General features: G+C 46.2%; 1 protein-coding gene across 1 annotated transcript in view; it reads left to right on the forward strand.

Moving 5' to 3' along the window:
* Nucleotides 1-12,938, forward strand: part of LOC141787521 (uncharacterized) — a 35,547-nt gene that overhangs the window by 18,972 nt on the left and 3,637 nt on the right. Inside the window, exons 22-26 of the mRNA XM_074665996.1 lie at nt 566-7,384; nt 7,568-12,142; nt 12,378-12,469; nt 12,547-12,571; nt 12,663-12,809. Of these exons, the coding sequence (XP_074522097.1) occupies nt 566-7,384; nt 7,568-12,142; nt 12,378-12,469; nt 12,547-12,571; nt 12,663-12,809 (11,658 nt within the window). The remainder of the gene's footprint in view (nt 1-565; nt 7,385-7,567; nt 12,143-12,377; nt 12,470-12,546; nt 12,572-12,662; nt 12,810-12,938) is intronic.

Here is a 12,938-nt window from a genome sequence, read left to right on the forward strand (position 1 = left end):
TTGACATTGCCACTGCTTCATCACTTTCTTAAAAAGCTGCACTACTCACAGAAGCAACAGTTTGACCACAGAGTACTGGAGTTACTGATCAACCTCTGTCTGCAGAAGTGGTTTGCTGTGTGACACAAATAGATTTCAACTTAAACACACCAAAGTCACACTATATCAGAATATAAACAGTCTGGTATGATCACATGAGGCAGCAATAGACGAGTATCTCCTTTGGTCTAGGAGCCAAAATTGTCCCTCTTGTCATTGTGTTTTGGTGGCTCAGGAAGGAACAATCAAACAGCTGTGTCTGGTCACTTATAGAGCGTCTTAACTTTTCTCGAAGGATGATTTTTCAGCCAGTGTTATCTGTTTAACAGTGGCAGGTTAATGCAGTCTACTGAGGCTGTATCATATATGTTGAACCCAAAATAAATCATGCAGATGAAAAACTGTGCCCATGGTTAAAATTCAGATTTCCTAGAATATATTCTTTCTTTATTGAGTTTTAATCAAATTAGTTTTTTATACATATTTACTGGCTCATTGTAGTTTTTCCTTATCTTCTTATTTTCAGACACAAAAGCAGGAAGTCACCATCGAATCTTTACAAACTGACCTTGATCAGACCAACGAGGAGCTGGACAAACTCAACACAGCCTACTTAGAAGAACGAGCCCAACTCATCCATGATCTGCAAAGCTGTGAGCGGGAAATAGACAGCCTCAAAGATATCCTTGTGGAAAAGGACAAAGAGATAACAACCCTCTCTGGGAACATGGCCGAGTACGCAGAACAGATCACCGTGCTGAAGCAAGAGATCAAAGTCAAAGAGGAGAGCCTGGTTCAAGTAGAAAACGCTCTGAGTAAAGCAGAGCGGGAGGCCATGATCATGAGAGAGTCGCAGAATTCAGACCAGAGGACTATGGACAACAAGATGACGGAGCTGATCGGAAACCTGAAGGATACTGAGACGGAGCTGAACAGAGTCAAAGAGGAGAAAGAGTCTAAAGCGAACGAGGTGGAAACTCTCATCAAGCAAACAGAGGAGGACAAGAAAACCATTCAGGAGCTCCGAGGAGAGATCCAGAAACAGACTGTGAGCCATCGAAATCATCTCTCTGAATGTGAATCACACATTGCCTCACTAAAGGAGCAGCTGACTTTGTCTAACCAGAAGCTAACAGAGTCAGACGGCCTCATTGTGCAGCTCAAGGACAGAAACTCCAGCAATGAGCAGCTACAGCAGCAGCTCAATGAGAGAGAGCAGACTCATGAAAAGGAGCTCAAATCCTTCAAGGAGGAGCAGAACAAACTTCTAGCTCAGGTGGAGAAATACAAAAATGAGACGCAGACGTTATCCAAACAGCTGGAGGAGCAAGTGCAGAGTGAGGAGGGGGTTAAAAAGGAAATTCAGGAGAAATTAGACACTATCACATCTTTGGAAACACGACTCAAAGCAACAGATCAACAGGTCGAGGACGAGAGGCAGAAGTTCAACAACGAGCTTCAGAGTAAATCAGAAAACATCTCCAAACTTAAGAATTTATTAAAAAACATGAAGACGGAGAAAACACAGCTGCAAGAGAAACTGACGGGGCTCTCTGAGGAGCTAGAGCTGCAGAAACAGAATGTGAATGGACTGGAAGAAAAGGTTGAAGCAGCTGTTGGACTTAACTCTGATCTTGAGAATCAAGTGCAGTGCCTCACAAAAGAGAAGGAGAAACTGGAGCAGGAAGTAGCTGAAAGTGAAAAAAGGATTTCAGATGTTGGAGGGGAAAAAGAGTCCTTACAAGTCAAACTATCTGAGCTGGAAACTCAGCAGTCAGAAAATCAAACAACGATCCAACGGCTGCAGAAAGACAACGAGGAGCTTACTGTGCAGAATCATGAGCTAAACAGAGTTTTAGAGCAAAGCACACACTCAAACTCTGAGATTCTTCTAGAAATCACTAATAAATGTAACAATCTGCAGCAGTACCTCAAGGGCAAGGAGGAGATGGTGACACAGCTGCAGGAGAAAGTGCAAAATTTGACCTCAGAGGTGGAGCTGCTCCAGCAGGGGGTGGCAGAAAGAGAGCGCACAGCGAACGATCTGCAAGCTCAAACAGAGGCTCAACAGAACGAGAAGACGCAGCTTCAGGAAACACTGACTCTGCTTCAGGAGCAGGGAAGCAGCCTAAAGTCTGGCTTAGTGGAAAAGGAGGATGAAATCACAAACCAGAGAAGCCTTGTGTCCACACTTCAAGAAGAAATGGAGTCACTCAAAGAGGAACACTCGAAACTGAACCAGCAAATAAAAGCGAAAGATGAACTGTTGAAGAAGGCGAAACAGCAGTGCAAAAAACAAAAAGAAGAGCTGAATGATAAAAATCAGACTCTTAAATCTATGAGTGAACAGGTTGAAGAGCATGTAAGAAAGCTGGAGTCTGAAGCTGAGGAGAAACAAGCAGAGAGGTCTCGCTTCAACAGCCAAATCCAAGCAGTAACCGAGGAGAAAAACCAGCTCCGTGCTGCGTGTGAATCCAGAGAAAAGGAGCTTTCTCAGCAAGCTCAGACTCTGTCAGACCTCCATGCACAGCTGACGGCTGCTCAAGAACAAAACTCCAGCTTCAGCTTGAAGATTAGCGCCTTAACAGAAGCCAGTCAGAAACTACAGCAGGAGTTAGCTCAGAGCGCCACATCAGTTTCTGAGCTGACCAACGAGAGGAGTTTACTCACAGAGCAGAAATCTGAGCTGGAAATTCACTTCGCTGAGAGCCAGAAAACAGTTGAAGGCCTTCTGAAAGAAAAAGAAGCTCTGACGCTTTCTGCAGAGGAAATGAAAAATGTCCTCAAACAAAGTGAAGAGTCCAACTCTGCAGGTCTGCTGGAGAAGACAACCCAATGCGCTAATCTGTCGAAGACATTAAGGGAGAAAGAGGAACAACTTCAGGGTCTGGAAGCACAAGTCGGAAGTTTGAAAACCCTGGTCAGTCAGGTCAGTGAGACCCTGAATGAGAAAGAACAAATGGTGTCAGAGCTGAGAGCACAGCTGGAAGCTCAGCAAAACCAGCTGCTGCAGCTTCAGGACACTGTGTCCATGCTTCAGGAGCAAGGATCCGTCCTGAAGTCAGGGCTGATGGAGAAAGACACTCTGTTCCAGCAGAAAGCAGAGGAGTGTAATGTCCTGCAGAACGAGGCCACACAGCAGAAAACCCTTTTGTCACAGCTGCAAAGTGAGGCCGAATCACTTAGGCGGGAGAGTTTGGAAGCAAAGCAGCAAATAGAGGAGCAAGAGCGTGCTTTAAATGAAGTAAAGAATGAGTTTCAGATGCAGAAAGATGAGCTGAATATCAGAAATGAGTCAGTGATTTCACTTAGCAGTCAGATTGGTGCCATGAATGACAATTCTGCAGAGATGGATGCTGAAATTACAAACCTAAAGACCTCAGTGCAAAATCTCACAGCAGAAAAACAGCAGCTGACTCAGGAGCAGGACCAGAAGAAAGCAGAGATCATAGATTTGAAAGATAGCATCCAAGCTATGAATGAGCAGAACACAAAACTAAAATCTGAGCTCCAGAAAAGTGTCACGAAGCTATCCAAAGTACAGAAGAAAGCAGAAGAGCTCAGGGAGGAAGTCAAGAGCAAGCACTCAGAGTATGAGGCGTTAAATGTGGCCCTGAAAGGAAAAGAGGAGTCCCTGAGGCAGCAGGAGAGTTTCATCCAGCAGCTGAGGAGTCAGATCATGGAGCAGGAGGAGCAGCTAAAGCAGAAATCAGGAGATAACGCCAATTTGAGCGCTAAAGTTTCAGAGTTTGAAGATTCTGTTGCTAAGCTGAGAGGTCAGGTTGAGAGTTTGACGTCAGAGTCGTTGCAACTGAAAACAGCTTTAGAGAAAAAAGAAGAGTCGAGTCTTGAATATCAGAGCAGCAGTTCAGCAGCCGTCGAAAAACTCAGCTCAAATCTACAAGCCAAAGAAGTCGAGTGTGAGAGCCTTAAAGAGCAGATTTCACACCTGCAAGAGTCAGTCACAAAGCTCGAACACTCACTCCAGGTGCAGGAGGCTGAAGCTGAACGTCTGAAGAAGTCTCTAGAAGAGAAAGACACCTCTCTTTTGGACCAATCAAAGACTCTGCAAGATATTCAGAGGCGAGCAGATGAGGCTTCGCTCTTTAAAACCCAGTTCACAGAGAGCACAGAGCTGGTATCACAGCTGCAGAATCAGATCCAGTCACTGTCCACGGAGTCTGCAAACCTCAAGATGTCAGCGGAGGAAACGCAAAGTGCCTTTAACAACCTTCAAGAGAAATATGCAACTAACTTAGAGGAGCTTCAAGATTTGAGGAGGCAGCTGTCAGACCTTCAGAAAGAGTTGGATGATACCAGGAAAGAGCATCAGGCTGCAAAGAGCGTGATAGAAACACTGAAGAGGGAGGTATCTGAGCTCCATCTGAAGCTGGAGACGACTGAAGGCCTGAACTCATGTCTGTCCAAAGAGAAAGACGAAGCGTTTGAGTCTCATCAGAAAAGCGTCTCTCTTCTCACAGTCGAAATTGACAGACTCAAATCACAACATCTCCAAGTTGTGGCTCAGATGAACGCTCTGACAGAAAACCTGGAGCAGAGAGAGATGGCTCTCCACGCCATCAACAATCAGTACACATCTCAGGCCAAACACGCGTCTCAGCTGGTGTCAGAAAAGCAGGAACTTGAAGAGCAGAACAAGAGACTTCACGAGGAGATGAATCAGTCAAAGGAGGAGCACCAGCAGCTCCTCACAGCTGTCAGGAATGAAAACACACACTTAAAAGAGGAGGTTAGAAAAGTTTCAGAGCAGAGGGAGGAGCTGGAAAGAAGACAGCGTGAAGAGTGGGCGTCACAGATGGAGCAGCAGTCCACCAGCATGAATGAGACCCTGCACAAAATGAAGCTGGAGAGGGAGAGCCTGCAAGCAAAGGTTAGTGCCAAAGACCAAGAAGTCTCACAGTTACAACAGAACATTCAGAGAGTAGAGCAGATCCTGCAGGACTCTGAGAAGGAGTGGCTGCTAGTTCTGGATAGAGAGAAGCAGGATAAGAATCTGCTCACAGAACAGCTGCAAAGTGTTGAGAATGAGATGAAATCTAAAGATGTTAAAGTTAACGCTTTGAAGCAGGACTTAGACAGTTTGCAGGAGAAACTAGCTGAGGCGTCCTCTGCGGTGAGGCAGGGCTCTGATCAGCTGAGTGCAAAAGAGATGGAGGCATCAGCATCCAGGATTCAGCTGGAGAAGGTGTTGGCATCTGTGCAGGAGAAAGATAGCATCAACAATGATTTACGACAGGCTGTAGAAGCTGCAGAACGTGAGTTACACACTCTTTTATTAAGCAATGATGCAAACAAAGCTTCTCCTGAGACACCAGAGAAGCTGTCTCTGCAGGATTTGATAAAACAAATTCAAGCCAGTCATCAGGTGGAGGTAGGTGCTGTGAAAATGAAGCTGGATATAACAGAGAAAGAGCTGCAGGAAGCAAAGAAAACTCTGACTGAAAGGATGAGGAGTAGTGAGGAGAAAGGTCAACAAGTTTTTCTTTTCCAAGAGATGGTTGAACATCTGCAGACTCAGCTGAGCGTAGAGTCAGAGAAAGTGAAGGAGAGCGTAGCAGAACAGGCGTCTTTACGCAAAGAAGTGCAAGCCAAAGAGGATCAAATGAGCTGCATGAGCATTCAGATCAGTCAGCAGAAGGACCTGCTCGCAGGACTTAGTCAGCAACTGAGGGATAAAGATACATCCATCGCTCAAGTCATCGAATCAGCGTCAAATGAGAGAGTGAAACTCAATGAGGAGAAAATATCGCTACAAACTCAGTTTGAAAACCTTGAGCAGGAGCACAAAACCTCCACGAAGAGGCTCCAGGAGATTTCCCAGCAACTAGAAGAGCACATGTCTTGCTCTCAAAGTGAAATAGAGACGAAGACCTCAGAGACACTCGAGTTAATGAGAGCCAACGACAGCCTTAAGAGTGAGCTAACAAAGGTTTCCAAAGAGAGAGATGCAACAAAGAAGAAGCTTCAAGCTGCTCTCATCGTACGAAAGGACCTACTGAAAAGAATTGAGCAGTATGAAAGCGAAAAAGAAGAGAGCGTGAACAGAAGTGAAGTTTCCCTTCTGGAGGAGAAGCTACAGGAAGTCTCAAATCAAGCACAAGCTGCAGAAAACATGCATGAAGACAAGATTTCTCTGCTTGAAAAGAGAATTTTAGAGAAGGAGGAGGAGATCCTCAAACAGAAATCAGAGAGTGAGAGGCTCGTTAAGGATTTAAAGTCAGAGAAACTAATTCTGCAAGAAACTTTAGCTGAGAGCAAAGTTCATCTGTCTGAAACTCTGCAAGCACTCACAGAGAAAAGCTCCCTCATTGAGCATCTGCAAACCACTGCAGGTGAGAGAGACGACACTCACGAGAGAGACAGAAACAGCTGGACGCAGAAATTAGAAGAGCTGCAGAATGAAATGAAGACGTGCAAAGACGAGTTAAGAGACACATCCTCCTCTGCTGCTAATGCTGCTGATTTAGAGAATGAACTCACTCAGATGAAGCAAGAAAAAGCCATGCTTCAGAAAAAGGCTCAGGCTGCTCTGTTAGCACGCAAAGAGACCATAAAGAAAGCTCAGGAGAAAGAGAAGAAGTTAAGTCAAGAGCTCAATGAGCTGAAAGACGACTACAAAGCCCTCCTGGAGCAGCGCTGCCAGCAGACAAATGAGCTAAACGCCGTCCAGTTGAGCTTTGACGAGAAGGTCCGAGAGCTCGAGGAGCTCCGTAAAACTGCTCTGTCCAATCGAGATGAGCTGGACACGCTGAGGCAGCTCGTCGAGGAGAGGGATAAAACTCTGCAGGATCTGAAGATGTCTCTAGCTGAGAAGGAGAGTCAGTGCCATTCCCTGTACGACCTACAAACAGAGCTGGAGAATGTGAAATCCAAAAACGAGAGCATGTCCGCAAAGATGGTGAGCAGCTCTGAGGCCTTCCTGGACATGCAGCAAAAAATAGACGCTTTAACATCAAAACTTCAAACTGTGGAGGATGAATTAGAGAAAACTGGTGTGGAGTTAAAAGAGCAAAGTAAAGAAGTTGAAAATTACAAGGAAACAATTAAACTTTCAGAGCTTGGAATCCAACAAGAGAAGCAAGCTTTACTTGATGAAAGAAACGAGCTGCAGACCCAGCTGAGCATCTCTCAGGCTTCACTAGAGGAGCACACAGAGAGGGTCAGACTCTTGATGGAGGAAAACAAAACTCTTCTGGAGGAAAGTGCTCAGGTGAAAGTGGAGCTTGGGGAAACAGCTGCTTTAATTTCACAGAAGTCTGCAGAGGTTATAACCATTCAGGAGATGTTAGCAGAGACACAGCAGCAGCTCAGCCAAGAGAAAACTGTTTTAACGCAACAGCTCGAAGAAGCTCGGCTGCAGAGTACAGAAAGACAAAAGATGCTGGATTTGTTAGCAGAAGAAAAGGCGGTTTTGGCTCAAGAGCTCGAAGAAGTTCAGCTGCAGAGTGCAGAAAGACAGAAGATGCTGGATTTGTTAGCAGAAGAAAAAGCCATTTTGGCTCAAGAGCTCGAAGAAGTCCAGCTGCAGAGTACAGAAAGACAGAAGATGCTGAATTCATTAGCAGAAGAAAAAGAAACTGCTCTGACATTTATGGATGGACTTAAAGATGAGGTGAACACGCTAAGTAAAAAACTAAAGGAGGCTGAGAATTTAAATGAGCAGTTACGTCAGAAAGAGACGGAAACAACCATACAACGAGAAGATGTGAACAAAAAAGACGGGGCGTGTTCATCCTGTAAATGTGCTGAAAACTTTGAAGTGAAGCTGAAAGAGAGGGAGGATGCACTCTCAATTTCCAACGCTCGAGTTTCAGAAAAAGACGAGCTGATTGCTGCACTTGAACTGCAAATGCAGCAGCAAATTAAAGTCCATGAAAGAGCCATTGAAAAAATTGCAAAAGAGGCTGATGAGCTTCAGAGATCTCAAGAAAACGGCACCAAGATTAATGATCAGGACAGCCAAAACAAAATTACCCTCCTGACCCGGAAACTTCAAGCAGCTTTAGTTGCGCGTAAAGAGCTCTTGAAGGAAAATGCGTCTCTGAAGGAGGAGGTGGGGACTCTGTCAGCTAAACATGAGGCCAAAGAGGCAGAGTGTGCAGCCCTGGAGGCATCTGTTCTGAAGGTAAAACAGCAGAATAAAGAGCTGGAAAACTCTGTGTTATCTCTGAACAAAGAAAAGGACAAGCTCAGCTGTCAGGTTGACGGCATCTCCAGCGATAATCAAAGTCTCTCTGCCGCCTGTGACAGTTTGAAGCTCACCATAGAAAACATCACACAGCAGAAAGAAGCCTTCTCCTGCCAGCTCGGATCTCTGAAGGACTCTCAAACAGATGAGCTGTCCAAGTGGAAGGCCAAGCATGCTGAACTGAAACAAGAGTACGAGTCTCTGTTACAGGCTTATGAGAATGTCAGCAGTGAAATGGATAAGATGAGACAGCTTTTAGAGGGTGCCAAGAGAGAGCGGCAGGAGGCCCTCCGAAAAATCCACAAACATGACTCGGAGATGGAAGTCTTGGAAAGGCAGGCGAAGGAAATCGAGGATGAAAACGGGAGGATTAAAGAGCGGATGCACAAATTTGCCAAAGAGAAACGGCAGAAGATTGAAGAGCTGGAGGAAGAGAATCAGAAAATCAGGAAAGAGCTCAATGGGGTGGAAGAAAAGCACAGGATGGAAATGTGCAAACTGACTGATACAAATCAACAGTTGGAGGCTGAGGTTTGCAAACTGAAAGAGTCATCAGAGAGTCTCAGAGAGAAAGCTGCTGAATTACAGACTGAAAATAATCAGCTGATGGAAAAAGCTGAAGAAGTGAGCTCTTCGTTGGAAAAGACACACTTAGAATCAAATGCATACACGAGCAACATGCAGCTCAAACTCGACGAAGCTCTCAGTTTGAATAACTCACTCACTGCTCAAATCGAAGCCCAGAAAACAGAGCTCGGTGCTCAGCTGGAAATTAACAACTTGTTGCAAAAGGAGAAGCAGAATCTGTCTGAAAGGATCGATAAGATACAGACGGATCACGAGGTGCAGCTGGCAAATAAAGACGCTTCAGTCAAAGAGCTCAAAGACATCATCAACAAAAACAGCCAGGACACCATCAGCCTAAACGAGAAGGTGAGGATCCTAGAGGATGACAAGTCGCTCCTGCAGGAGGAGCTGGAAAACGCTCAGGAGACTTCAGACAAAGTGAAAAACGAGAATGAGTATTTGGAGACGGTGATTCTGAAAAACTCAGAGAGGATCGATGAGCTCACCGAGTCTTTAGCTTTGCTGCAAACTCAGAACACGCAGCTGACGTCTCAGATAGCAGCGAGTGAAGAGATGAACAGCCAGATCCGCCAAGAGAAGGAGAAGGAGCAGCTCAAGTTGGTGCGAGAGTTCGAGGACAAACTCAAGATGGTTCAGAGAGGAAACGAAGGGTCCGTGAACATGAAGACAGAACTGAGAGAGCTGCTCAAAGAGAAACACCAGGAGATAAATCTGCTTCAGCAAAACTGCATCACATACCAGGAAGTGATTTTAGACCTGGAGAGTGCTTTGAAGTCTTCACGCTCAGCTGGTGCACAGCAGGAGAAAGAACTAAAGAAGAGCTCAGAGAAGATGTTGCTTTTAGAGGAGAAGAGTAAAGAAGTCCAAGCTGATCTCGATGTGCACAAGAAGCTCCTTCAGGAAGCTGCTGAAAAGATTCAGAGTGTGGAGTCTGAGAGAGAAAGGCTGGCTCAGGTTTTATCTCAGGAGAGCAAAAAGCCTGAGCAGAAATTACAAGAAAGTGCTGATGAGACACAAACCAACCCTTACATGGAGAATCAACTGGTGCTCCAGCAGCAGATAAACGACCTGAACGACCTCAAAGAAGAAGAAAGTCAGAGAGTTCATGAGCTGAGGCAGAAACTGGACTCTCAAGATCTTCAGATAAACACTCTGAAGAGAGCAGCGGAGACCAACGAGGCCAAGCTGTCTGCCTTATCCGCTGCTCCTCAGGGCCCAGAGGCCAACAAGCTCTGGAACGATTTGTTCCAGAAGACGTTACACGAGAAAGACAACCAACTGCTGGAGCAGGGATTCGTCATCAAACGGTTCCTGGAAGACATGAGAGTGAAAGATAAAGAGGTAAACGAGCTCAGAGTGACGAAATCAAGGCTGGAGAGGACGCTGAATGAGTACTCCATCGCTGCTGCTGCTCAGCAAAGGCAGCTGTTTGTCATGAGCGCCAGTAACGCTGAGCTAAACGAGTCTGTGGAGCTCCTCACAGTGCAGGTGAAGGAGCTGAGCGCTCATGTAGAAAGAATAGAGCAAGATAAAACCACTCTAAGCCGACAGCTCTCTGATAAAGAAGATGTGGTTTCCCAAACGCAGCTGAATCTCCAGCTCAGCGAGAAGTTAAATGCAGACTCAGACGCTCAGCTGCTCTTCCTACAATCCAAAGCGGACAAGCTTCAAGCTGACTTGGAGAAGCAGGAAGGCATTTCTCTGCAGCTGAGAAGTTTCCTGCACAACAAAGATGCTGAGATCTCCTCCCTCCTGTCCTCCAGAGATGGACAGATGTCAGGATACCTGGAGCAGCTTCACGCCAATCACTGCAACCAGATGGGAGTGTACGAGGACAGGCTAGCATCTTCACGCTACCAACGAGAGAAGGCTGACAAAGAGCTGAGAGCGCTGGAGGCTAAGGTGAAAAACCTGCAGATCACTGTGAACAAATCAGCGCAAGAGAAAGAGCAGATATCTGCAAAGATGGAGTCACTGAAGAACGCCATGGTGTCTCTGCAGAGCGAGCGTGAGCGTCTGATGTCAGAGTACAGAATACTTGAAGCAAAGAGTCAGCTCAGCTTCACGAGTAAAGACGGATCATCTGATGGCGAAGGTGGCGCGAAAGGTCTTAAACACGAGATACGAAAGCTGTTGCATCAAATGGATGATCTGAACTCAGAGAACGCCATGCTCAGGGCCCAGCTGGTTCGCTACAGAGAGGATTTAAACCAGGTGTTATCTTTAAAGGATAACCAGCTGAAGGTGTTACTGAAGAAACAGCAGGATGTGATCAAAAACCTGGAGAACCAAAAAGCTGTCGCCGAAAAGCAGCAAAGAGAGACTCGACTGGAGCTACAGAGAGAAGGAGAGGTGAACAACACATTTAAAGAAGAGGTTTCTCAACTAAAATCTAAAGTTTCAGCTCAACAAGCAGAAATATTAACACTCAAAGAGGAGAGAGCCATGACGGATCAGGGGAAGGTGATTTCTGATTTGCAGGACGCAGTGGCGGCAAAAGCTGCTGAATGCAACGACCTCCAGCAGAGAGTTCTGTCTCAGAAATCTCTCAGTGATGAGCTCAAGGACAAAATGCAGCTGTTAGAAAAGGAAACAGACAAAAATCTAGGGGAAGCTGAGGACAAATACAACTCTGAGCTGGATGCTTTGGAGCGTGAGGTGCAGCTGATGAGAAACGAGAGGGAGACGGCGGATCAGAGAGTGGCAGAGCTCGCCAAAGACCTGATGGAGATGGAGCAACAGTTAACAGAGGCACAAACACAAAACAAAGAATCAAAAGCTCAAAATGAGTCTCTGTGCAAAGCCATGGCCGCTCTGCAGAATGACCGAGACCAACTCATCGAAGACTTCAAGACCCTGAGAAACAGATATGATGAGGAGCTCAGAGAGACACAGGCCGCCTTGAATAAGATGGAGCGCAGTCTGCAGGACGCCACCTCTGACTTAGCCATGTTGTCCAAAGAGAGAGACCTCCTCTTCCACAAGTTAAAGGCCTTAGAGAGCAAAGATGTGCCAACAGAGCTGAACAAGATGCTTGACGATCTGTCCAAAGCGTTATCAGAGAAGGAGAAGGAGCTGAAGCAGGTCGTCCTGGAAAACAACACATACAGCAGACAGCTCTCTGCCTTCTCAAGATCCATGGCCAGCCTACAGAACGATCGAGACCGGCTGATGGACGAGCTGAGCGGAGCCAAAAGAGAAGTCGAGTCCCAACAAGGGTCGAGCCCCGAGGCCGTCACCTCTGTGAGCGTGGAGAAGCCAAAAGGAAGTGATGGCACTAGCGTCCAGACCGAGAGAGAAGCGGCGGTAAGTCAAGTCATCAGCTGTGTTGGGTTTGGCTGTTGCTTGCGCTTCCTCTCGGTGCCGTGTTTCATTTTGTGGAGAGCATGCAGGGTCACTGTTTTTTTGGTCCATGGCTTTGAGTTGCATGGTGTTTCTGTTGGGATGCTCATGCTCTGGCGTCTGTGGATTCACGGTTTGATTTCATGTTTTAAAGGATGGTGTTTACTCTTATGACTGATGGCTTCTCCTCTTGTTGCAGGAGACGAGGCTGGAGATGGAGCATGGCGTAACGGAGGCACAAACTCAGAGATCAACTCCTGGAAAAGAAAACCAACAGGAGGAAGATCTGAGGTAAAGACTCAATCTTAAGCTTATTTGATCTCATATTACTGATTTTCTTATGAGCTAAATGTTTTCTTCTTCTTCAGGTCAGAGAGGCAGGACACACTACAGGTGATACATACAGCCTTTGTTTTTACCTTTCTTTGCACTTTTCTACTTTTCATTTCTGTTTTGAATCTTGGTTGTTCTTTGTTTACAACAGGAAACAGCTGTTTTGTCCAGACGGAGTGAATCTGAAGAGTTGGTGAGTCGGTGGGAGGTTGAGAGGAGTCAGCTCCACGGCTCCCTGCAGCGCTGCATCTACGAGATCCAACAGAGAGACCAGTATTTACTGCAGCTAAACACCAAGGTACCAATCAGCTCAGCCTGTTTGTTGTTTGTGCAACCTTGGAGGTTGGCGGTGTGGACTCAAACTGAAGCTTTCTGTGAGTTGCTCCCACTTCTGGTGCGATGTGGGAAGAGAAGCCAAGCTGTGTGG

This window comes from Halichoeres trimaculatus, unplaced genomic scaffold (assembly GCF_033239565.1).
Source record: "Halichoeres trimaculatus isolate MK-OKI-2021-1 unplaced genomic scaffold, fHalTri1.1 fHalTri1_scaffold_3, whole genome shotgun sequence".
In the NCBI taxonomy this organism is placed as follows: Eukaryota; Metazoa; Chordata; class Actinopteri; order Labriformes; family Labridae; genus Halichoeres; species Halichoeres trimaculatus.